Source organism: Lithobates pipiens, unplaced genomic scaffold (assembly GCF_037356315.1).
Source record: "Lithobates pipiens isolate NorthernLeopardFrog02 unplaced genomic scaffold, aLitPip1_a1.2 Scaffold_16, whole genome shotgun sequence".
Lineage (NCBI taxonomy): Eukaryota > Metazoa > Chordata > Amphibia > Anura > Ranidae > Lithobates > Lithobates pipiens.
In genome coordinates, this window is record NW_027507748.1 from 60196631 (window position 1) to 60220960 (window position 24330).

Here is a 24330-nt window from a genome sequence, read left to right on the forward strand (position 1 = left end):
CACAGGTCTTAATTTTTAAGTAAGGACTTGTCAAAAACCGTCTACTGTTTTTCTTTATTTTTGACACTTTTTCTGGTGACTGAGTAGGGATGCAATGTACCCCATTCTAATTCACATGGGGGGGCCAGGATCTGGGGGTCCCCTTGTTAAACAGGGCTTCCAGATTACGATAAGCCCCCTGCTCGCAGATCCCCACAACCACCACTCAGGGTTTTTGGGAAGAGGCCGATCAACATGGAGACAAGGTGCTTTGAGCCCCCCCTGCAACAAAGCACCCTCCCCATGTTGAGGGTATGCGGTCTGGTATGGTTGGGGGGGGGAGCATTTGCTCATGTCCTCCCTTTCCAGACCTGCCGGGCTGCATGCTCGGATAAGAATCTGCTAAGCCATTTTTTTTATTTTTTGGCATGGGGAGGTCCCCTCCAAATCCAATCCGTCCAGAAGGGCCTGGACTTGGTCCATTTTTTTCCCCAATTTTAATTTTTTTTGCCAATTCTATTTTTGTCCATTCCAGCTGACAGCTGAGGACTCATTGGTTGTTAAGTTCACAGCGGATGGCTTCCCAGCCTGCTCCTCAGCAATCAGCTATATACAGTGTTTTTAAAGGGAAAAAACACAAAACGCATCAAAAATCCCATCACAAATGTAACACTTGTGTTTCTGGTGCAAGTCCGTTTATTACACGCAAAGCGCTGCAAAAAAAAAAGTACCTGACCTTTTCTAAAAATTCACTGGCTGTAAAACACATAGATGTGAATGTGTACCGTAGGAAACTATGTTAAATGGACTGTAGTGTGTTTCTGCAAACTGCAAAAAAAAAACGCATAGATGTGAACATAGGGTCACACTGGATTACTGCACAGATGTGGAAGAAATACACAAAGCACACCAAGATTCAAGGAAGAGTAAACGTGCCTCTTGTATCCAGACAATGTTTGCTTAACCCGATGTTCAACTTTACAAAGAAGCTGATCTCATCCATCCACCGTCACACTGTCCAATGAGAGCTCTCCAGCCATTGCTAAAACTTTAAAGTGGAATTAAAAGATAACACATACAGTATATATACAGTACACCCCTCACATTTTTGTAAATATTTTATTCTATCTTTTCATGTGACAACACTGAAGAAATGACACTTTGCTACAATGTAAAGTAGTGAGTGTACGGCTTGTATAACAGTGTACATTTGCTGTCCCCTCAAAATAACTCAACACACAGCCATTAATGGATGTTGGAGACCTTGCACTCCTCCACCTTCTGTTTGAGGATCCCCCACAGATGCTCATTAGGGTTTACAGGAGACATGTTTGGCCACTCTATCACCTTTACTCTCAGCTTCTTTAGCAAGGCAGTGGTCATCTTGGAGGTGTGTTTGGGGGTAGTTATCATGTTGGAATATTGCCCTACGGCCCAGTCTCTAAAGGCAGGGGATCATGCTCTGCTTCAGCATGTCACAGTACATGTTGGCATTCATGGTTCCCTCAATGAACTGTAGCTCCCCGGTGTCGGCAGCACTAATGCAGCCCCAGACCATGACACTCCCACCACCATGCTTGACTGTAGGCAAGACACACTTGTCTTTGTCCTCCTCCCCTGGTTGCTATGACACACGCTTGACACCATCTGAACCAAATAAGTTTATCTTGGTCTCATCAGACCACAGGACATGGTTCCAGTAATCCTAATAAATGTCCTTAGTCTGCTTGTCTTCAGCAAACTGTTTTTGGGCTTTCTTGTGCATCATCTTAAGAAGAGACTTCCTTCTGGGAAAACATCAATGCAGACCAGATTTGATGCAGTGTGTGGCGTATGGTCTGAGCACTGACAGGCTGACCCCCCACCCCTTCAACCTGTGCAGAAATGCTGGCAGCACTCATACATCTATTTCCCAAAGACAAACAACTGTGGATATGACCCTGAGCACGTGCACTCAACTTCTTTGGTTGACCATGGAGAGGCCTGTTCTGAGTGGAACCTGCCCTTTTAAACCGCTGTAAGGTCTTGGCCACCATGCTGCAGCTCAGTTTCAGGGTCTTGGCAATCTTGTTATAGCCTAGGCCATCTTTATGTAGAGCAAAAATTCTTTTTTTCCAGATCCTCAGAGAGTTCTTTGCCATGAGGTGCCATGTTGAACTTCCAGTGACCAATATGAGAGAGTGAGAGTGATAACACCAAATTTAACACACCTGCTTCCCATTCACACCTGAGGCCTTGTAACACGAATGAGTCACATGACACCGGGCAGGGAAAATGGCTAATTGGGCCCAATATGGACATTTTCACTTAGGGGTGTACTCACTTTTGTTGCCAGCGGTTTAGACATTAATGGCTGTGTGTTGAGTTATTTTGAGGGGACAGCAAATTTATACTGTTATACAAGCTGTACACTCACTGCTTTATATTGTAGCAAAGTGTCATTTCTTCAGTGTTGTCACATGAAAAGATATAATAAAATATTTACAAAAATGTGAGGGGTGTACTCACTTTTGTGAGAGACAGTAATATACAGTTTGTCAACAGCATTGACTCTCTCAGAGAGGCACTGAATTCTAGAGCAGCCTTAAAGCGATTTATCGCACCTATAGCATTAATGAACATTGTTAAAATAGGGAGCTGATGGAGGTGTTCGCACTGCAGTGTTAGCGTTGCTTTGCGTAGCGGTGAGGCAAACATAACGCTGCCTGCAGTGTTTGGGCTCTTTCACACAGGCAATGAAAATAGGCGGTTGGGTTGCGTTTGTAAAGCTTCCTGAATGCCTATCAACTCCACTCAAAATTGTGGGAATGGGGGGGAATGGATGGAGGTTTTTACACTGCAGCGTTAACGTTGCTGTAAGGCAAAAGTAATGTTCTGTTTCGATTTTCTGTTTATATAAATTTGTTTTGTTAAATTAGTTTCATTCGTTTTCTGAATTTGTTTCTTTTATTCATTTTAGAATCGACTCAAATCTTTTGAATTCGGATCGGTTCGAAAAGTTTTCGAACCAATTTTTTGAATTTTGAAACGTTTTCTAATTTGAAACATTTTCCAATTTCCAAAAAGCATAAAATAGAATAGAAAAAAATGGAATAGAATATGAAAAAGATAGAATAGAAAAGAATATAACAGAAAATAAAAGAATATAATATTCTGGTTTACTCTGTTTGTCTAAAACAGGGGTCATCATCCCCCGGGCCGCGGCCCACTGCCGGGCCATGGCCTGCTTGCAGCCGGGCCGCGAAGGCTGCGCTCTCTGATGAGCGGCGGCGGAGCAGGCAGAGAGATGACATCATCTCTCACCGCCCGCCCGCATCACCGCTGTGCCGTGCTCACAGCGGGGCCGCTATACGGAGGCGAGCGAGCAGTGAGATGAGATCATCTCTAACCGCCCGCCCGCCTGCATCGCCGCTCTTCCGCGCTCACAGCGGGGATGCTATAACGCTGGAGGTGAGGTGAGGTGAGGGAACAGAGAGATGAGATCATCTCTCACTGCCCGCCCGCTTTACTGCTCCTCTGCCAACACAGCGCGGAAGAACACTGATATACTGTTGAAGCTGAGACAGGTGAGATCATCTCTCACTACCGGGCCCCACCACTGTTCTTCCTTACTACCCATTAGTGCAGGCTTGCCTCTGAACTAATGTGCACACCTGTGCTGCCACCACTGCAGTGACAACAGTCATGTGGTGGCAGGTGACAATCCACATTTGGTGGCAGGTGTCATGGCAAATGACAAGCTGCATCTGATGGCAGGGGACGTGGCAAGTCACAATCCAAATCTGGTGGCAGGTGACGTGGCAAGGGACAAAATGCATCTGGTGGCAGATAACATGGCAAGTGACAAGCTGCATATGAAGGCAGGCGACATGACAAGTGACAATCCGCATCTGGTGGTAGGTGACGTGGCAAGGGACAAATTGCATCTGGTGACAAGTGACGTGGCAAGTGACAAGCTACATCTGGTGGCAGGTGACATGGCAAGGGACAAAAAAAGCATCTGGTGCCAGGCGACGTGGCAAGGGACAAAATGCTTCTGGTGACAAGCGACGTGACAAGCTGCATCTGAAGGCAGGCGATGTGGAAAGTGACAATCTGCATCTGGTGACAGGCGACGTGGCAAGTGACACTCTGGCACATTCTGCATTATGGTGAGTTGAACTATTTCATTATATATTAAAGTGTAATAATAGAAATAATGCGCTTCAATCATCCTAACATCATATCAATGATGGTGCCGGGATGATTGAAGCGCCAACGCCAGCCATCGCCCGATAAATTGCCCACGAAAAGCTGCATACACCCCCCTGGACCATGGCACAATTTTCTTCAACTACGCCAGTCCCCGGTGCCAAAAAGGTTGGGGACCACTGGTCTAAAACATAACAAAATAGGATAGAAAATAAAAGAGCAGAATAGAATAAAATAGAAAGATTATAACCATCTTCTGAAATTTGAATAAAATAGAAAAGGATAGAATTAAAAAAACAATAGAATCAAATAGAAATAATATAACCATTTTCCAAAATTCAAATAGAATCAATTCAAATTTGAATAGAATAGAAAAAAATAGAGTAGAACAGAATAGAAAATAACACAATAGTATAGAAAAAAAAACAAAAGAATAGAATGAATATAACCACCTTCCTATTTTAATCTATTATTTTCTATTCTATTAAAATTCAAATTGATTCTGTTTGAATTTTGGGAAGTGGTTATATTCTTTTTATTCAATTTTTTTATTAATCTATTGTTTTTTGTTTTTTTTGTTCTATTATTTTCTATTCTATTCTATTCTTTTCTATTCAAATTTATATTTATTCTATTTGAAATTAGAATTTTGGAAGATGGTTATATTCTTTCTATTCTGTTTTTTTTTCTCTACTATTCTGTTATTTTCTATTTTATTCTAATCTATTCTTTTCTATTCTATTCTAATTCAGATTGATTCTATTTGAGGCTTGGGAAATCGTTATATTCTTTCTATTCTATTTTTTTTAAATTCTATTCTTTTCTATTCTGCTATAGTTTATTCTATTCTTTTTTTCTATTCTTTTCTTTTCTATTTTTTTTCTTATTTATTCAAATTCAAATTTATTCTATTTTAAATTCGAATTTCAGAAGATGGTTATATTCTTTCTATGTTATTCTATTATATTCTAGTCTATTCTGTTTTATTTTCTATTCTATTTTGTTCTGTTTTACTCTATTATATTCTATTATTTTATTTTTTGTTATATTCTTTTCTAGTCTGTTATTTTGTTTATGTTCTATTCCTATATTTTCTGTTCTATTTTATTCTCTATGGAAATTGGAAAACCATTCGAATTCGAAAACATATCAAATTCAAATTTGAAATGATTCCCCCTGAGGAAGACATGTTATATCCCTGTGTCGACATATGTTGGGGAGGGGGACAGGACAGTGGAGGAGGCAGCTCAGAGGAAATTTGAGTACTACTGCATTAAACTAGGGTTTTCTTCCTATTGGACTGGGATTTATTCATCATTGGCCTGTAGTATTGTGCGCTGGAAGCACCTTAAAAGTGTGAGTACCCTGAACAAATTTTTTAAAATAAAAATAGTGTTTCAAAATGGTATTACTCTATCCATCCTTTCTTTATATATGATTCGAGGATAACAGCATTGGAACACCTGGGAACCTGCAGAGTGCTTAACACTTTGAGCCCAGAGATGGTTCAACTGGAACCCTGAGTTGAGCGCAATGACACGGGGGAGGGGGGAGGGGAGGGGGGAGCACGCATGTGTAATCACTGTGAATTGTTTTGGAGCACCATCACAAAGCATCAAAGAATATATATTTTTTATTAGAGGACTTTTTGATGAACCATTTATAATACATGGTTACTGGCACTTTAGCAATTTATGATTAGTACTGATTAATTTTTCATTATTATATTTATTATTAATCAATATATTGTCACAAGAACACTTTTATGTTAAGGGAATTCAATCCAGGGATTATTATATATATATATATTTTCATTGGGGTAACTAACTACACAGTGCGGCATATTACTGAATTTTGTTTATTTATTTAAAGCGGAGTTCAAACCATTTAAAAGTCAGCAGCTACAAAAAATGTAGCTGCTGACTTTTAATAATCAGACACTCACCCGTCCCAGGGTCCAGCGATGGGGACGAACGAAGCCCCGCTCCTCTACCCATCCTCTCTGCGGAGCCAGCATTGTTTACTGTGGGCGCCCGGCTGTGGCTTCACAGACGGGCACGCACTGTGCATGCGCGAGCCGCGCTGCGATTGGCCGGGCAATCTTCTGGGACTTGTGACATGTCCCAGAAGATTGCAGGGAGGGAGGGAGGGGGGAGAGGTGAACTTGCTTCTGGCTCCGCGGAGCCCCGGGAGGTAGTGGGAGCTGGCTTCCTCTAAAAAGATGGTATCTGCTCCCCTTCCCCCCCCCCCCAAAAAAATGATATGCCGAATGTGGCATATCATGGGGTCACCATCACTTAAAGCGGAAGTTCCATTTTTGGGTGGAACTCTGCTTTAAACACAACTTATGGGAGTGTGATCGGTGTCAGCAGCTGAACATCTTAGTATAAGTATAATTTCCATCATTGATATAGTTTATTTTTTCAGGATGGTGTTTTTTTTACATGTCATATATAAATGCTTCTAGACGTTAGTTATTGGTAGCTCGCAAGATTTTCAGTGTACACGTCAAATTTGAAAATGATTCGAACTCAAAAAGTATTAGAAAACGATTCGAATTCTAAGGCCCCTTTCACACTGGGGCAGTGCGGGCACTGGTGGTAAAACGGCGCTATTTTTAGCGCCGCTTTACCGTCATTTTAGCTGCATTATTTGGCCACTAGCAGGGGGGTTTTGCCCCCCTGCTAGTGGCCAAGAAAGGGTTAAAACTGCCGCAAAGTGCTCCTGTAGCGGCACTTTGCCGGCGGTATAGCCGCGCTGCCCCATTCATTTCAATGGGCAGGAGCGGTGAAGGAGTGGTATATACACCGCTCCTTCGCCACTTCAAGGATGCTGCTAGCAGGACTTTTTTTACCATCCTGCCAGCGCACCGCTCCAGTGTGAAAGCCCTCGGGGCTTTCACATTGGAGTGTGAGGAGCGGCTCTTTCAGGGCGCTTTGCAGGCGCTATTTTTAGCGCTGTAGCACCTGCAAAGTGCCCCAGTGTGAAAGGGGTATAAAAGTATTCAAAAACGATTCGAATGCGAATTTCGTCCGAATTTTTTTTTCCGTTATTTCAGATTCAGTTAAAATTGGTACTATTTTAATTCGGAAATTCAGATACATCTGAATGTCCGAAAAAATGAAAATACGTCCAAATTTTTATTCGGAACTAAATGAACCGCACATGTCTAATTAGCCTTGTGAAAAAAAAACAACATAGAGCATTTGAGAAGTGTTGCCTGATTCTGCATTCACACCTAGGCGTTTTGAACCGTGGTTTGGCTGCAGCGCGGATGTACCCATGGTTTTGTGTTGTTAATCCGCGGTTACCTATTGACTTTCTATTAGGTTGTGGGTTTTTTGGGCATTTTCTGAAAGCGCACCACAAGTCCTGCATGCGGCATCTTTGGTGCTCTTTTATAAAATGCACCAAAAACACACAATCTAATTCTACGGGAAATGGCAGAGTAACCGCACAAAAAAACATGGGTACACCTGCATTGCGGCCAAACAACAGCGCAGCAATCAGCCTATAGGTTCATACATACTCATAGCTCCCAACTGTCCCTGATTTCAAGGGACTGTCCCTGATTTGGAACAAAGTCCCTCTGTCCCTCTTTCCTCCTCATTTGTCCCTCGTTTTGGTCTGATCCATATAGTTGTATATAAAATGCACTTTTTATGTTTCAAAAAGTGTTTCCCAGTGCTAAAGCTTTCATCCGATTTCTAAATTGCTGCATTTGTAAAAAAAAAAAAGCCAATATAAAGGAATAGGAGTGGTAAAAAAAAAAATCCCTTGTCGATTTACTTACCGTATATACTCGAGTATAAGCCGAGATTTTCAGCCTCTTTTTTGAGGCTGAAAGTGCCCCCCTCGGCTTATACTCGAGTCATCGCTGTCTGCCCGCTCGAACAGCGTGTCGAGCAGACAGACAGCGGCCATTCTATTCAAAAGCCGCGCCTCCGGCTCCGCCTTCGCCTGTGATAGGCGGAACACTGAATTTCCCAGCAGCCTGTGTTCCGCCTATCACGGACATCGTATCATCCTCGTACTACGGACGAGGATGATACGACGTCTGTGATAGGCGGAACACAGGCTGCTGGGAAATTCAGTGTTCCGCCTATCACAGGCGAAGGCGGCGGCGCAGCTTTTGAATTTTACAATGGCCGCCGACGAAGAGGGCACGGGACGGGACGGGACGGGGGCAAGGCAAGGCAAGGCACGACACGGCACGGGACGGAGGCAAGGAGGCAAGGTAAATCCCCCCTTCCTTGTGTGCTGTGTGTTTTTCAGTCCTTTGCTCACAAAGAAATGATCTTTTCAGAACAAGCCAGAGAGTTTCAGAGGAACATTAATAATTCATATGCCTACAGAATGCGGCTGCTTGCTCTTATCAGCAGATAATTCTGGCCAGAACAATCCCTGATTACATGTGTTTATTGTGCCCTCGAATGCCTTCCATAACCCTGTGTACATAAAGATTCATTATTCTTCACCGGCACTATGGCTCACCCTATAGGGCATCATAACACCATAAAGAAAGTAGGATCATCCCAAATAGGGATCTGTAGTCCCTTTAAAGCCCAACTCCATGAAACAAATTGCTGGTTATTAGGAGGCTCGGGACAAAGGTAGGCTGGACACACACACACACACACACACACACACACACACACACACACACATACACACACACACATACACACACACACACACATACACACACACACACACACACACACACACACACACACACACACGGATGGATGGAGACACACACAGGGATGGATGGATGGATGGAGACACACACACACAGGGATGGATGGATGGAGACACACACACACAGGGATGGATGGATGGATGGATGGAGACACACACACACAGGGATGGATGGATGGATGGACACACACACACACAGGGATGGATGGACGGACACACAGGGATGGACGGACACACAGGGATGGACGGACACACAGGGATGGACGGACACACACACAGGGATGGACAGGCATGTCTCACCCTCGGCTTATACACGAGTCAATAAGTTTGCCAGTTTTTTTGGGGGTAAATTGGGGGCCTCGGCTTATATTCGGGTCGGCCTATACTCGAGTATATACGGTAACCTTTTTTTGGTTAATTCTCCTTTAAGGGGGTGTGGCAGGGGGCGTGTCTTATGCCTACATACATTAGCTAGTAGGTGTCCCTCATTCCCATTTCAAAATGTTGGGAGGTATGCATACTGTATGGGCCTAATGTCGCAGCAATTCCTGAGCTTCAGACATGAAAGACAAAAAAGAGCTAGTTTAAATATTTAACATGTAAGCGTCCTTGTGTGTACACAAACATGCTAAGGGTCAGTTTACATTTGTGTACTGTGTAAATGCAATGTCACCCATTAAGGTACCTTGTGTTAAGGCAGTTTGTTAAAATGAAGGAACTGCCAACACACCAAAATGTCCTGAAAATTGGATGTGCCAAAAACATTGCAACATGGTGCGTTGCTGTGCATTGGGGTGCTGAATGTAACATATGTGCGTTACCTTAGCTCGTTTGGTGCACACTAGCCGACGCCGCAGTTGCGTGATTTTCAGTAGAGTGCGACTTTGATAAGACTTTTAGGCCCCCTTCACACTTGTGCGACTTTTCTTTGCGACTTGGAACAGCAAAGTCACATGACAAGTCATACCCCATGATTTCCAATGAGTACAATTCATATCTGTGCGACTTCAAGTCGCACCAACTTGAAAGTAGTCCCTCTAATACCTTGGTCTGACTTTGATGCGACTTGAGGTCCATAGACCTTAACATTACATAGTACATAGTACATAGTACATAGTTAGTCAGGTTGAAAAAAGACACAAGTCCATCCAGTTCAACCTTAAAAACAAATAAATAAAATAAAAATAAAAATAATCGTACAATCCAAATACCCAATTTTATGCCCACAATTGATCCAGAGGAAGGCGAAAAAAAACCCCAGCAGAGCATGCTCAATTTGCTACAGCAGGGGAAAAAAATTCCTTCCTGATCCCCTAAGAGGCAATCGGATTTTGCCTGGATCAACTTTACCTATGTTAGTACCCAGTTATATTATGTACATTCAGGAAAGTATCCAGGCCTTTCTTAAAGCAATCTACTGAGCTGGCCAGAACCACCTCTGGCGGGAGTCTATTCCACATTTTCACAGCTCTAACTGTGAAGAAACCTTTCCGTACTTGAAGATGAAATCTCTCTTCCTCTAGACGTAAAGAGTTCCCCCTTGTCCTCTGGGATGACCGTAGACAGACATTGCTTGCGACTTTTCGGTTCATACAAGTGTGATGGGGCCCCAAGCCAGGTTCACTTATGTGCAGCCATGGGTTCATACCTGGGGTCCGGTGCGTTTCTGTACACCGGTTCAGGTGCGATTCTGGGGGATCCTTTTTCAGTCTGGATTGCGGCTGCCCAAGACGTGTGTGAAACGGCTCCATTGAGAGCCGGTCACACTTGCCTGTCATGTTAACTGAATGAGGGGAAAGCCGCATCCAATTAGCATATGTGTGAACCCGGCCTTACACTCTCTGGCATTGAAGCCGTGTCAAAGTCAGATCAAAGTAGTGCAAGAACCTTTTCTGATGTTGCAGCGACTTCAGTAATGTCAGTTGGAATGGCTCTCATAGAGATACATGGCACTTCACATGTCCTGCGAGTTTGGGTCTCAAAGTTGGATCCTAAGTCGCAGGAAAGTAATAAAATAAGTGGCACTCCAAGGCAGTCAGAATACGATCAGAATACAATGATCACGGCTAGCTGCTATAGCCGTCGGCAGTGATCTAAAAAAAAAACCTGACAGGCTGGTTGTACTGAAGTCGATCTACAGATCGACTTCAGTACAACCAGCCTGCCCATAGATGGATTGAAATTCGCTTAATATCACTTACTAGTTGATAATAACATATGCTACAACATGTTTAAGCCCCCTTTCACACTGGGATGGTGGCTGAGTTCACGGTAAAGTGCTGCTTGTTTTATTGGGGCTTTATTGCTGTTTAAGCGGTCCTTTTTGGCCACTAGTGGGGTGCTTTTAACCCCAAAGAAGGGGTTAAAAACTCTAGTTTTTCAGCGCTTCCGAATCGCTTTTGAAGAGCTTCAGAAGCGCTGCCCAATCATTCCAATGGACAAGAGTTACGCTCCCAACCCGCCCCAAAGATTCTGCTTGCAGGACTTTTCAGAACGTCCCTCAAGTGCACCGCCCGGGTGTGAAAAGTCACACTTAAATGAATTGGAGGCGGTTTTCAGACTCTTCTCCAGTGCTAAAGTGCCTGAAAACCGCCCCAGTGTGTAAGGGGTCTAAGCTCCGGGCAGCGTCAACGTTAATAATACAAGTCAATGGGAAAACGGAGTAAACACTCAGAAAATACTCCCAAGGTGATTCATTAGATTTATTGTGAAAATCATAAGGGCTCATTCAGATGGGCACTGGCACCCGTCCTGCACACTGAGACGCTGTTTTCTGCATCTGCATTGGAGCTGCATCCAGCATAAAGAAAAAAATGCATGTAATAGTAATAGCACTTTGCGTTTCTGCGAATTTAGATACGCATGTGTCTGAAAGTGTTTAGAAGAGTATAATTCTCCATCCTCTCCATCCTCTCCATTCAGACATTTTTTGTGCCCATGTGCATGAGCCCTAAGTATGAGTCCTTTGTGAATTAGGGACTGTATACTCTTATCTATCTATCTATATGTAGATATCTATCTATCTATATCTATCTATCTATATCTATATATATATATATATATATATATATATATATATATATATATATATATATATATATATATATATATATATATATATATATATATATATATAGATATATATATATATATAGATATATAGATAGATAGATATCTATCTATATAATATATATATATATAGAGAGAGAGAGAGAGAGAGAGAGAGCGAGCTATATATATATATATATATATATATATATATATATATATATATATTATAGCTATAGTATATATAGTATATATTGGCAATGATGTTCCTCGCTGTAACAGATTTACTGTTTGTGACAGCAAAGGGTTAACGTGAGACCCAGCCCCCTGTGTGGCTCCTCCTCCTCCTCCTTGCACAGCCTGGCAGCAGAATCAGGAAGGTCTCATTCATTGCAGTGCAGGGACAGGAGAAGCTCCCGGGGGTCACAGAGGTACAGTAGGAAGGGGGATTGTGGAAGGTTCCTGTTTGTGTGTTCTTTCTCCTGCTGACGCAGCATTTCTAGTTTTCATTTCTGCATTTTTTGCATTTCTCCAGCCAAGGGTGTAACTAGGAATCCTGGGGCCCCATAGGTGAATGTTGATGGGGCCCTCCAGCTAATTCTATCTGTAGCAGCTAGTAGCGTCAGCTGTGACAATAGGTGTCATTGACGTTACCCTATAGGGGGTTGATGTACTGAAAGTGCAAAATCCTGGTGCAGCTGTGTATGGCAGCCATTCAGCTTCTAACTTCAGCTTGTTCAGCTTTGACAGTTACCCCTCGTTCACACTGAACGCGGGTTTCAAACTCAAACCCGCATTTCAGTGTGAGTTCAGGGGCGATCTAAAAGACATCTATGTGGGTTCATGCACAAATATCTATTGAAATCGCCCTGAAGTCCCCGAAAAGTACTGCAGGAACTACTTTTGGAAATCAGTGCGGCGCTGCTGCAAAGTCAGCGTCACACCGATTTGTATGTTGCCATTGCTGGTGTCTTGTCGAATACTGTCCCCCATCGGATAGTGTCCGCCCTATACTAAGGATGAGCTCAGGTGTGTTCGCATGGTCCACGTGCAGAGCCCGTCAGGAAGTCGGCGCAGTGCTGCACTAATCACAGGCAGTGAGACATTGCCCCGATGCGCGGGTGCAGAGATCGGGCAATGTTTCACTGCCTGTGATTAGCGCAGCGATGTGCTGACTTCCTGGCGGGCTCTGCACGTGGACCATGCGAACGCACCTGAGCTCATCCTTACCCTACACTGCGCTTGCCCAGTACAGAGGACAAAGTAGACGCCGAAAGTCCCCGAAGGTGAACAGCTGATCATCAGCTCTACACAGTGCCAGCGCATTGAGTCCAGGTTCAAGCCCCACCATCCGAGTGGACATAGAGTTAGAATAAAAAATATGCCAAGCGCAGCGAGCCCGCGAGGGGCCCTGTTACCCATCGATGACTATTAAGTGTGCAGGCGCCATGTACAGCTCATGGTCAGCTGTTCAACTTCGGAAACTTTCAGCGTCTCCTTGTCCTCCGTGCTGCGCCTGCGCAGTACGGGGCGGACACTATCTGATGGGGGGACTTTTCTCGGCAGAACACCGGCAATAGGCTGTGATTTGACATGTCAAATCCCCCCGATGTGAATGGGGGCTAAAAGGTGGAAGCTGATTGGTTTCTATGCAGAGCTGCACCAGATTTTGCACTCTCCAGTTTTAGTAAATCTCCCCCCTAGTGTTCCTAAATCAAGATCAGGCAGCAGGAGAGCTGTCAGTACACTAGGGGGTAATGCTGGGGATACAAGTTATAGTTGTAGCAGTAATAATAATGCTGATGATGATAAAATATTTTATATAATGTTACAAGTATTATTTCTCCTGCACACAATTAGGGCCGGTTCACACTGGGGGCGATGCGAGGCGACACGACTTGCCTCGCCGCGACCTGACAAGTCGCCCCCGTTCTGTACAATGGAACCGTTCTGAGAGGAGAGACTCGAGTCGCTCCGACTCAGAAAAAAGGTTCCTGTACTACTTTTGGGCGACCTCGGGGCGACTTGCATTGACTTCTATACAGAAGTCATTTGCAAGTCGCCGCTGAGGTCGCGGCAGGTCGCGGCGAGGCAAGTCGGTGTCGCCTCGCATCGCCCCCTGTGTGAACCGGCCCTAACTCTTTTACCTTAATAACATTTCTTTAGCATTTTTTGAAGAACTATAAGCAACAGTAAACCTATCAGGATTTAGTAGAGGAGCAACTCTGGGGTTTTTGATTGCATTAGGCATACAGATAGGGTTGCCACCTGTCCAGAATTTACCCGGACAGTTTGGGTTTGGAATCATGCTTCCGGGTTTCAGGCTGCCTGAAACCCTGACACATTTTTTAGACTGGACTATGGCTTCCCAGCAGGGTTGCTGGCTGCAGTTGTCTAAGCTGAGAGTGTCTGTAACATTCTTTCGTGCTGCCCAAAGCCAGCACTAACAATCCCCCCACTCCTCCAAACACACACAGACAGGAGAGGAGAGAGGGCTCAATCTGTACCTCTTTCTCCTGGTCCTACCCCTCTGTGTCTGCCCACACTCCTTAGAACAGGAAAGTGCCGGCTGGAAATTTTCAATCAGAGTCCTCTCCGTACATCAGAGTTCTCAGTATTCCCCCTTAAATCAGGGTTCCCAGAGCATCCCTTATGTTAGAGTCCCCAGAGTTCTCCATAACATCAGAGATGGCAGAGTCCCCCCTTACAGTGAAAGGGAACTGTGCGGATTCAGACGTAAAGGGAATCTCTGTGGAATCAAATGTAGAGGTGGACTCTTGCTATTAACTTCATATGATTAGAAATGTTATTTAATAGAAAAATATATGTATAGTTTATACTACAAAAAAAAAAATTGCCGTGTGCCGCTAAAGTGTTTGGGTTCGACTTGAAGAAAAGGTGACAACCCTATATATAGAGTTATGCTCGCCACACGCAACAATTTTTTGGCCAGGGTCAAAATTCAAGCCGTGGGTGGCCCTATCTGCACCCTCCCGAGCGACCAACATCTTTCAGTCTGAAAATCGAAGGAGCCATGCAGGAAAGTTGTTGGGTGAACAGCCTCTGCAGTCCATCAAATGTAACCTCTGTTCAGATATTCTGACCGCCAGGGATGCCTGCTCTCAGAATGCCAGCAGTGGAAATTTCTCCATCCTCCTATGTTTAACATGGATGGGGGAATCAATGGACCCCCACATGTTGCTCAAATTTGAACCATGTATGGACAGGCTTAATATACCAAGTTGATCACTCGATTTGGGGACAACCAGCATGCCAGGTTTTTCCTATGATTATTGCTAACGCCGGCTATAGCCACAAGCAACAATCATTGTCTTCTCCAGGCGGGAACGGCTTACCCCACCCATCCACGCCGGGAAAAGACAATGGCCTGACAGGAGGGACTCACGCATCAACACTGTGTTTTTGGGGGAATCAAGCGAATTTCGGGTAGCAAGAAAGAAATTAGCTCTGTGTATGGCCGGCCTAAAGCTTTTTAAAACGTACAGTTTGTACAGAAATTCTCAATACATCGATGTCATGATCAATGTCATCCAAAAGTACTTCAAAATTTTGTTTGCTTTTAAAATTAGATTGTGGGACAAATGGCCAATTGTACCACACCAGACCAAAAATTGTGCATGCAACATTTTTGGCAATGCAACACACGTTACTCCGTTGGTGCGCATTGAGCTGGGCTGCAATATGTTTGTCAAACATGGTGCTTTTGGGTTCCATTCATTCAATGAATGATATTACAGTGCATGCAATTAATTGTGATAGTGAGAATAAGCTCTTATGCAGTTGTATATCACTGAAAATTAGCATTGTCTCAAGGTGGAAATAAAACTTTTGTTGAATTTTATTGGGTTTTTCCTCATTATTAAAGTGATTGTAAACATCAATCACTGTCTTGTACCTATAGGTAAGCCTATATTAAGGCTTACCTATAGGTACTGTAAATCTCTCTTAAACGGGCACCGTTCAGGAGATATTGACTATATATGCAGTCGTTGACCTCATCGGCCACCGGGCCATTCCTTCAGAATCCCATGCCATAAATGGTGGTTCCCCTGCGCATGCGCGGAAGGGACGTCTTCGCAGTTCTGGCCAGTCACACAGCTTGAGTCCGCGAACACGGAAGGAAGACGGGTGATGATGGAAGGCGGCTTCCAGCGATGACAGCGGTTTCAGGTTTCACATACTGTGCTAGTATACGGTGTGTACAAGCACATTATGGCTTTACCTTGCAGATCAGAAAAAAAGGCACCCAGCGGTTTACAACCACTTTAAAGTATAACTGGGGGTGTGTCCAAGATGGCAACTTGAGAGGACGCAGGATCCAGAGCTCTGCTGGTTACATGGAATTTATCCTCACTCCTGACTGATCTTCTGCTACAAAACTACCCTGATTTGCTCAGGATGTCCTACAGAACAAGGCACAGGGGAATAAAAGCTTAGTTTCCCGCTGAGTGCGGAGGACACAGCCTCATGAGCGGCTCCCCTAGGCGTGCAAACAGTATGGTGTCGTAGACCGAGATGGGGGACTAAACGGCTGAGACTGGATGGATTTCAGAAGGTAATGGCGGCAATTGCATCTTGTTAGGCAGCCCTGACCATCAAAATAAAAATGGAGGCCGTGCAGCTGGATGTCGGTCTCATCCTGCAGGATCTCAATAAGCTCTGCTTGAGAATGTCGGAGGTGGAGCAGCGCGTCGGGCAGACTGAGGACACCGTAGTGGAGTACACAGCTTCTATCCGCACCCTCCAGACCAAGGTTCGGGCCTTGGAATACAAGGTGGATGACGCTGAGAATAGGAACAGGAGGAACAACCTCCTTATGTCTGAAGGAGTGGAGGGGAAGAACCCGACGGTGTTCGTAGAAGAGCTCCTGAGAGTCTTGCTACCGGCCGCTCAGTTCTCTCCATATTTTACGTTAGAGCGTACCCACCAGATTCCTACTGTCCCTGAACCGCCAGGGTCTAATGCCTGCACCCTGATCTTTCAGGTGCTCCACTTCAGGGACCATGATGAGATCCTCAGAGCAGCTTGCAGGGCGGGTCAATTGAAACACCAGAATGCCAATCTGCTATTCTTTGATGATTACTCCCTAGAGACTCTGCAGATCTTTCGATCAGGTTAAAGTGGGGTTGCAGGCATGGAACATCAAGTATAGTGTCCTTTTTCCTACCAAGCTGAGGGTCCAGGATGGTGAGACCGTTAAGTTTTTTTTTTTTTTTTTTTTACCTCGCCTCGGGAGGCTGCTGCCGGGCTGGAGTCGCTGCCTCCCCTCTGCTAACTGTCGGCTATCCATCTATCTCCAGTTCCTCTGTTCTTTCTTTCCTAGTTTAACTGCTGGACCTGCTGTGGAACACTGTCCGGTGCACCCTCCTAACTGCATAACAGCCGGATCTAACTTCAACTATCTCATGCAGTAGATGTCTCAAGCATAATTTGGAGTCCCTTTCTCTTTCTGCGCTCTCCGACCACTTTAAATTATGTCTAAAGGCAAAACTGGATTGAAGTGGTGATGGATCAGAATGCCTACTTGGTTTTTATTGCTGTCTGTGCCCCCGAGAGTCATCCTCTCTTTGCCCTGTTTTACCATTATCATTGAAAGTAAAAGAATATCCTAAATTTTTGGTTGACATCAGAATACTAATAGAGGGGAAATCTTCCAATGCGTATAGCAGTGTTCCTCTGTTCTAAATAGACCTTTTAATTGAATATTCTCCTTATGTGTACAGGTCATCATGAAGGGATTATACTATCAATTATCTGCTGTGCAAGATGAAGAGAAGTTCATATTTCAAGAAAAGGTAATTTTTACTTATTGTTTTCATTTCGGCCACAACCAATTACTCTGCCAATCTATCCCAAAAAGTTTTATAACGCTCATGGCATCCAAAGTGAACCTCTCCTAAGAGATATACAGGGGTTGCCATTGCTGACCTAGCTGTGACAAATGTCCTTGGTTTGCTTACGTGACATTATGGGTCTTCCTCCTCCTCCTCCTCCTATTCCATCACCAGTGGGAGGGTCCTAAAAGCTGCATAATTACGTGGTGCCACACTCTGCAGCATTATCCTGTAAGCCCAGAAATGACATACCAGGGCTGAAGGGATATGGGTTGTCCTGGGCTGAAGGGATATGGGTTGAATGACCATGGGCTTCATTCAATTTGGAAAACTGGCTCTACCTTGTGTCATGGGGGGCAGCTTTGGATTGAAGGTGAGTATTGCAGTTAACACCAGAGTTGGGTTTTAGTCCCATTGCATTTCTGTTTTTTGGGTGATTTTTATTTATTTATTTAACCTGTTTTATTCACCTGTAGAATTTAATTTTGACTGGGCACCATTTTTATTTATTTATTTTTTTAAATTAAACTGGGTTTAGCTTTTAATGTCATTACTTTCCTATGTCCTGGGCTTTTTTCTGTTCATCTGTTCATTATTTTATTTATTTTATTCAGGAACAAGGCTCGCCTCCCAGTGATTATCACGTGAAGCTGCAAGTGAAAGCTTGTGCCTTGAGTCCGATTAATACAATGGTAATTACTTAGAGGTGAAATAGTCCGTTTATCTTAAGATGAGATTTCAGTTTGGCACAAATGTTAGTAGGTTGAACACCTGAATCATCCATAGGAGAGTTATGTCTCTTGGAAAATCTGTTCTTATGAACTGTACCTGTGTTCCCAGCTCTGCCCACCTACTGAGCAGCAGGCAGTGATTTGCTACTCGGACTTCTGCTTCATGAAAATCCCACATCTCAATGCAGCTCAGACCCAGAAGCATTGCGTAAAGTGTTGGGCCATCGTTAACTGTTGGTAGCCTTGTCCTGCCTACAGTTGTTTGAGGAGTCTAAAGCCTCGTACACACGCTTAGATTTTTGGACGACCGAACGTCTGTCCGTTTTTTGTGGTATGCTAATCATGTTGAAAGTGGAGAGGTTTTTTGTAAGAAAACCGTACTAATGAAATGAAAATCAGATGTCGAGTTCACATCCAACAAAAATGTCATAGTCCGCGCATCCAGATTTTGTTTGATGACAAAGCGAAAGCGGCTGTCGAAAGATCCGTACTAATGATCCGAAAATCATCTGACAGCTTGTTGTATGAATTTTTCTATCTGATTTTCGTATTGTGTGCCTTTGTTACTTTGACATAGGGTATGGCAGAGGTGACCATGTTTATTTATTTTCCTTAAAGTGGTTGTAAATCTCAAACATGAAATATAAACCAAGGATATCTCTCTATAGCAGGGATATGCAAAACTACAAGTCCCATCATGCCTCTGGGTGTCATGCTTGTGGCTGTCAGTTTTGCTATGCCTCATGGGAGTTGTAGTTTTGCAACAGCTGTAGGTCCGTTAATTGCATATCCCTGCTCTATAGTGTGTACTTGTCACAAATTCAGAGCACTAAGTGTCGTTTTTGTCTGCTGCTTCTTTCCTCTGCTATCAGCTTGAAGCACTTCCAGCTGATTGCACAGAGGAACAGAGCTCATCTCTATTTATTACCTGAAGTCATGTCATTGGGTGTATGTCCTGTACTCTGACACCTTGCAACTCCATAGCCAAAATTAAGATCCTTCAAATACATACACAGCAGGATTTGGACAATGGTAAAAGTGGAACTAAATCCACCAAAGGCATGCCTTGAATAACTGTAATGCCCTGTACACACAGTCGGAAATTCTGATGGAAAAGGTCCAATAGGATTATATTGTAGGAAAATCCGATCGTGTGTGGGCTCTATTGGACTTTTTCCATTGGAAATTCCGAGGGAAAAAATTTAAGAACAGGATCTCAAATTTTCCGACAAAAAAATCCGATCTGACTTTTTCTGATCGTTTGTAGAGAATTCCGACGGACGAAGTGCCAAGCATGCTCAGATCCAATTAGGAGACCAAAGCTATTGGCTACTAGCCTCTATGTAGTCCCGTCGTACGCAACGAATGTCACCACGTTCCGAACAATTGGATTTTCCGTCAACTTTGTCCAACTGTGTGTATGTAACGCAAGTTTCAGACAAAATCTGTCGGGGAAAAAATCAGACGGATTTTGTGGTCGGAATGTCCGACCATGTGTATGCGGCATTAGAGTCACTACTGTGCTTATGTCAGTTCTCAACCAAACTAGCAAGCCATTAAATGGCTGCTGTCATAGCTGATATAGAGACAAAGCAACTGCAGATCAGAGACCAAGATGGGAACTTCCTTGGCTATAAAGATGGTAACTTCCTTGGCTATAAAGATTAGGAGGGTTTAAAGGAGAGACATTTTTGCTGAGCATCTGAGAATCATTTAGCACTACATCCCTTGTATAAGCAAAGCAGATCAGAGAAGAATTATGGGATTTTAAAGGTGCACAATACAACGAAAAAGTAGGAAAATATACATTTATTTGAAAAACATTAAAAGCGTTATAAAGACAGGAATATGTCCAAAATGATGATACAATCAGTTTACACCTGTTTATGTATTGTATCTCAACATGTTTCACCATACCAATGGCTTCTTCAGGAGAATTATCAGGCACTGTACAAATGATCACTATAGAGTCAAAAACAGTAAAAGATTTTTTAGAGAAAGACAAAGAATATAACAAATGCAAAATATACAACTATACATTTAAAATTTTAATTTGCTGGGTTGGCAAGAATTGAGCAACAACAAAACTTAGGTCAGTAGATTACCTGTGTATTCAAAAAGTAAATTTAAAAGATTTTGAAGGCTCCAGAGTCATATGATGAATCAATTTGTATCAATTGATGTAACACAGATAGATTTATATACAAATGCCCACTAATGGTCCATCTATGGGGAAAAACAAAGGATAAAGATTCACTAATCCACACAATAGTGCAGAAAGGCCTACCTGAGGCTAAAATGTATAGTTGTATATTTTGTATTTGTCTTTCTCTAAAAAATATTTTTCTATTTTTGACTCTTTAGTGATCATTTGTACTGATAATAATAATACTCCTGAAGAAGCCATTGGTATGGCGAAACGTAGAGATTCATTCAGTTTGCACCTGTTTGTTATGTATGATCATTTTGGACATATTCATGTCCTTTTATATTGCTTTTAATGTTTTCAAATACATTTATACTTTTTTGTTGTATTGTGCACCTTTTAAAATCCCATAATTCTTCTCTGATATATGATAGGAGAGTAGGATTGAAGGTGACATTGGTGAGCCAAAGTACTGATGTTCTAGCTATAGTATGTTTTGCATAATAGCCTCTCGATTTGGTGGCTCCCATGGTGCTCTATAGATAAGTTAAGACACCTGAAGGATCCTGCAATCCATGATTTCTTCTGTTGGTTTAATACGGATTCACTATAATAGGAGTCCATTATATCGTACATAGTGTGGACTTCAAAACTTCTTCTTTTGTCTCCAAATTAGCTTGTTTCAAAATTGTATCCAGAGCGAGAGTTTGTAGCAGTAGGAAGAGAAATAGCCGGCCTTATCCTAGAAGGTGAGCAATGACAGACACATAACATGGATTTCATATTTATTTTGTCATTTTAAATTGAATTTTAACTGTTTTTCTACAGTGTTTTATTACAGACAAATTAAAATCTATTGCTTGGGGAGGATTCCTTTTTCTGCCTGTTGCAGAAACCCAAAAGGAAGTGAGAGAAAAAGTATCCAAAATGAGGGCAAATTGTCACCACTGGAAGATTTCACGTCCCCTTTTGTTCCAGGGACAATAACACGTTAAGGATTTGTTATCACTTTTAGAGATTTTCTCTCCCTTCCTTAGGCAGGATTCAGGCTGGCCATACATTGTATAATTTTCCTTTAGATTTACCAAAAGCATATATTATGACCTCAAACCTAAATACTTTCAATTAATAAGCAATCAGGCAGGCCCTTGCACTGCATACAGTGCCTTGAAAAAGTATTCATACCCCTTTGACATTTTCCACATTTTGTCATGTTACAACCGAAAATGTAAATGTATTTTATCGGGATTTTATGTGATAGACCAACATAAAGTGGCAAATAATTGTGAAGTGGAAGGAAAATTTTATCAATGGTTTTCATGCTTTTTTTTTTTTTTTTTTTTTCCGAAAAGTATGGCCTGTATTTGTATTCGGCCCCCTTTACTCTTATACACCTAACTGGAATCAATTGCCTTCAGAAGTCAGCTAATTACTAAATAGAGTCCACCTGTGTGTAATTTAATCTCTGTATAAATACAGCTGTTCTGTGAAGCCCTCCGAGGTTTGTTAGAGAACTTTAATGAACAAACCGCATTATGAAGGCCAAGGAACACACCAGGCAGGTTAGGGATAAAGTTGTGGATAAGTTTAAAGCAGGGTTATAAATAAATAAATATCCCAAGCTTTGAACATCTCACAGAGCACTGTTCAATCCACCATCCAAAAATGTAACGAGTATGGCACAACTGCAAACCTACCAAGACATGACTTAAACTACCAGGCAAGGAGAGCATCAATCGGAAAAGCAGTCAAGAGGCTCTGGAGGAGCTGCAGAGATCCACAGCTCAGGTGGGATAATCTGTCCACAGGACAACTGTTAGACCTTGCACTCCACAAATCTGGTCTTTATGAAAGAGTGGCAAGAAGAAAGCCATTGTTGAAAAAAAGCCATAAGAAGTCTCGTTTGAAGTTTGCGAGAAGCCATATGGGGAACACGACAAACGTGGAAGAAGGGGCTCTGGTCAGATGAAACCAATATTTAACTTTTTGGCCTAAAAGCAAACCATTATGTGTGGGAGAAAACGAATACTGCACATCACCCTGAACACACCACCCCCACTGTGAAACATGGTGGAGGCAACATCATGCTGTGGGGATGCTTTTCTTCAGCAGGAACAGGAAAGTTGGTCAGAGTTGATGGAATGAAGAATGAAGCCTCCTACACACAGTACAATTGTTGGCAGGGGATTGGCTGTTGACAGACTGTTGTCCTAAAATTTTACCGTTAGTACACTCCTTTTGACAATTTGTTGTCCAATTTTCAGCCAACAAATGTTGGATGACAGGTTAGAAAATTTTTGGCCGACAGTGGCTTGACGTCAGATTTTCATATGGTCGGTACACAAATCCGTCACACAAAAGTCAAAAGTACAAACGCATGCTCGGAATCGCTGCTCATCAAACACACAATTAGCAGAAGGGGCCCAAAGGGTGGCACTCAAGAGCTGAAATTCCTCGTATGTCACTACGTTCGTGTTTGTGACACGACAATTGTATAGCGTTAGTATGCAAGACAAGATCCTGGTTCACGCCCTTTTGACAAAAATCTGACGCTCGGTTGGCCAACAATCGTACCATGTGTACGAGGCTTTAGAAGGAAACCTTTTGGTCTACAAAAGATTTGAGACTGGGATGAAGGTACACCTTCTAGCAGGACAACAACCCTAAACAGAGGTACAATGGAATGTTTTAGATCAAAGCCTATTCATGTGTTAGAATATTCAATATCCATTTCAATTGAGAATCTGTGGGAAGACTTGAAAATTGCTGTTCACTGACACTTTCCATCCAATATGACAGAGCTTGGGGTATTTTGCAAAGAAGAATAGGCAAAAATGTCACTCTCTAGCTGTGCAAAGCTGGTAGAGACACCCCCAAAAAGACTTGCAGCTGTAATTGCAGTGAATGGAGGTTCTACAAAGTATTGGCTTAGGGGAGCTGACTACAAATGCACACCACACTTTTCAGATTTTTATTTGAAAACCATTTATCATTTTCTTTTCACTTTATGAAGAAAGAAGAAAATTGTATAATGTATGACTAGCTTTAGGGCAGATTTTTGCACTGAGAACACAGACGGCAATGAAAATACTTTATATATTTTTCAGTAGTAAGGGGAAGGATTTAAAACCTCTCGTGTGTGTGTTTTTTTTTGTTTTGTTTTTTTGTTTGTTTTTTGGTAAATGTTCTCACTTCCCGTGTGGTCAGCAGGAAGGAAAGTATTGAGAAATCGCTCTGAAATGGACACGGCTAGCAAGAAAAGCCTGGAAGAGTTTCTAATCCTTCTCCACACTATCCATTTGTGAAAAAATGTTGATTGGAGTTGGACATTAATACATAACTGATGGTCAGCTTTTCCAAGCAATCTTGTAATTATTAATTTTCTATTTTTTTTTTTTCCTTTTAAGTGGGATCCAAAGTGTCTTTCTTCCACCCAGATGATGAGGCTGTAGGTAAGAGCACATACTAATACTGTACCTATCTCTGCATTTTGCCCTTGCCCTATAGAGTCAACATGCCCATAGATGATTGGAAATGTCTAGTTGAGCAGGGCTGACTGAATTTTGATCCATCTAATGATCGACTTCTGTCGAACGGGACTATTGGGAAAACTTGTTCAGTCAGTGGCTTGCAGCCAATTGGCTCCAGCTGTTCTGATGGTGGAGGAGTGCCTCCATCC

The 24330-nt window shown here is 42.8% G+C and overlaps 1 protein-coding gene across 2 annotated transcripts in view; it reads left to right on the forward strand.

Annotated features, from left to right (window-relative positions):
• The first annotated feature begins 12265 nt into the window (after positions 1-12265).
• CRYZL1 (crystallin zeta like 1) overlaps positions 12266-24330 on the forward strand; it is a 45222-nt gene continuing 33157 nt past the window's right edge. For both annotated transcript variants that reach the window (XM_077479951.1, XM_077479952.1), the window contains exons 1-5: positions 12266-12350; positions 17664-17735; positions 18389-18466; positions 21328-21400; positions 24059-24103. In XM_077479951.1, the coding sequence (XP_077336077.1) occupies positions 17670-17735; positions 18389-18466; positions 21328-21400; positions 24059-24103 (262 nt within the window). In that variant the 5' untranslated portion in view covers positions 12266-12350; positions 17664-17669. The remainder of the gene's footprint in view (positions 12351-17663; positions 17736-18388; positions 18467-21327; positions 21401-24058; positions 24104-24330) is intronic.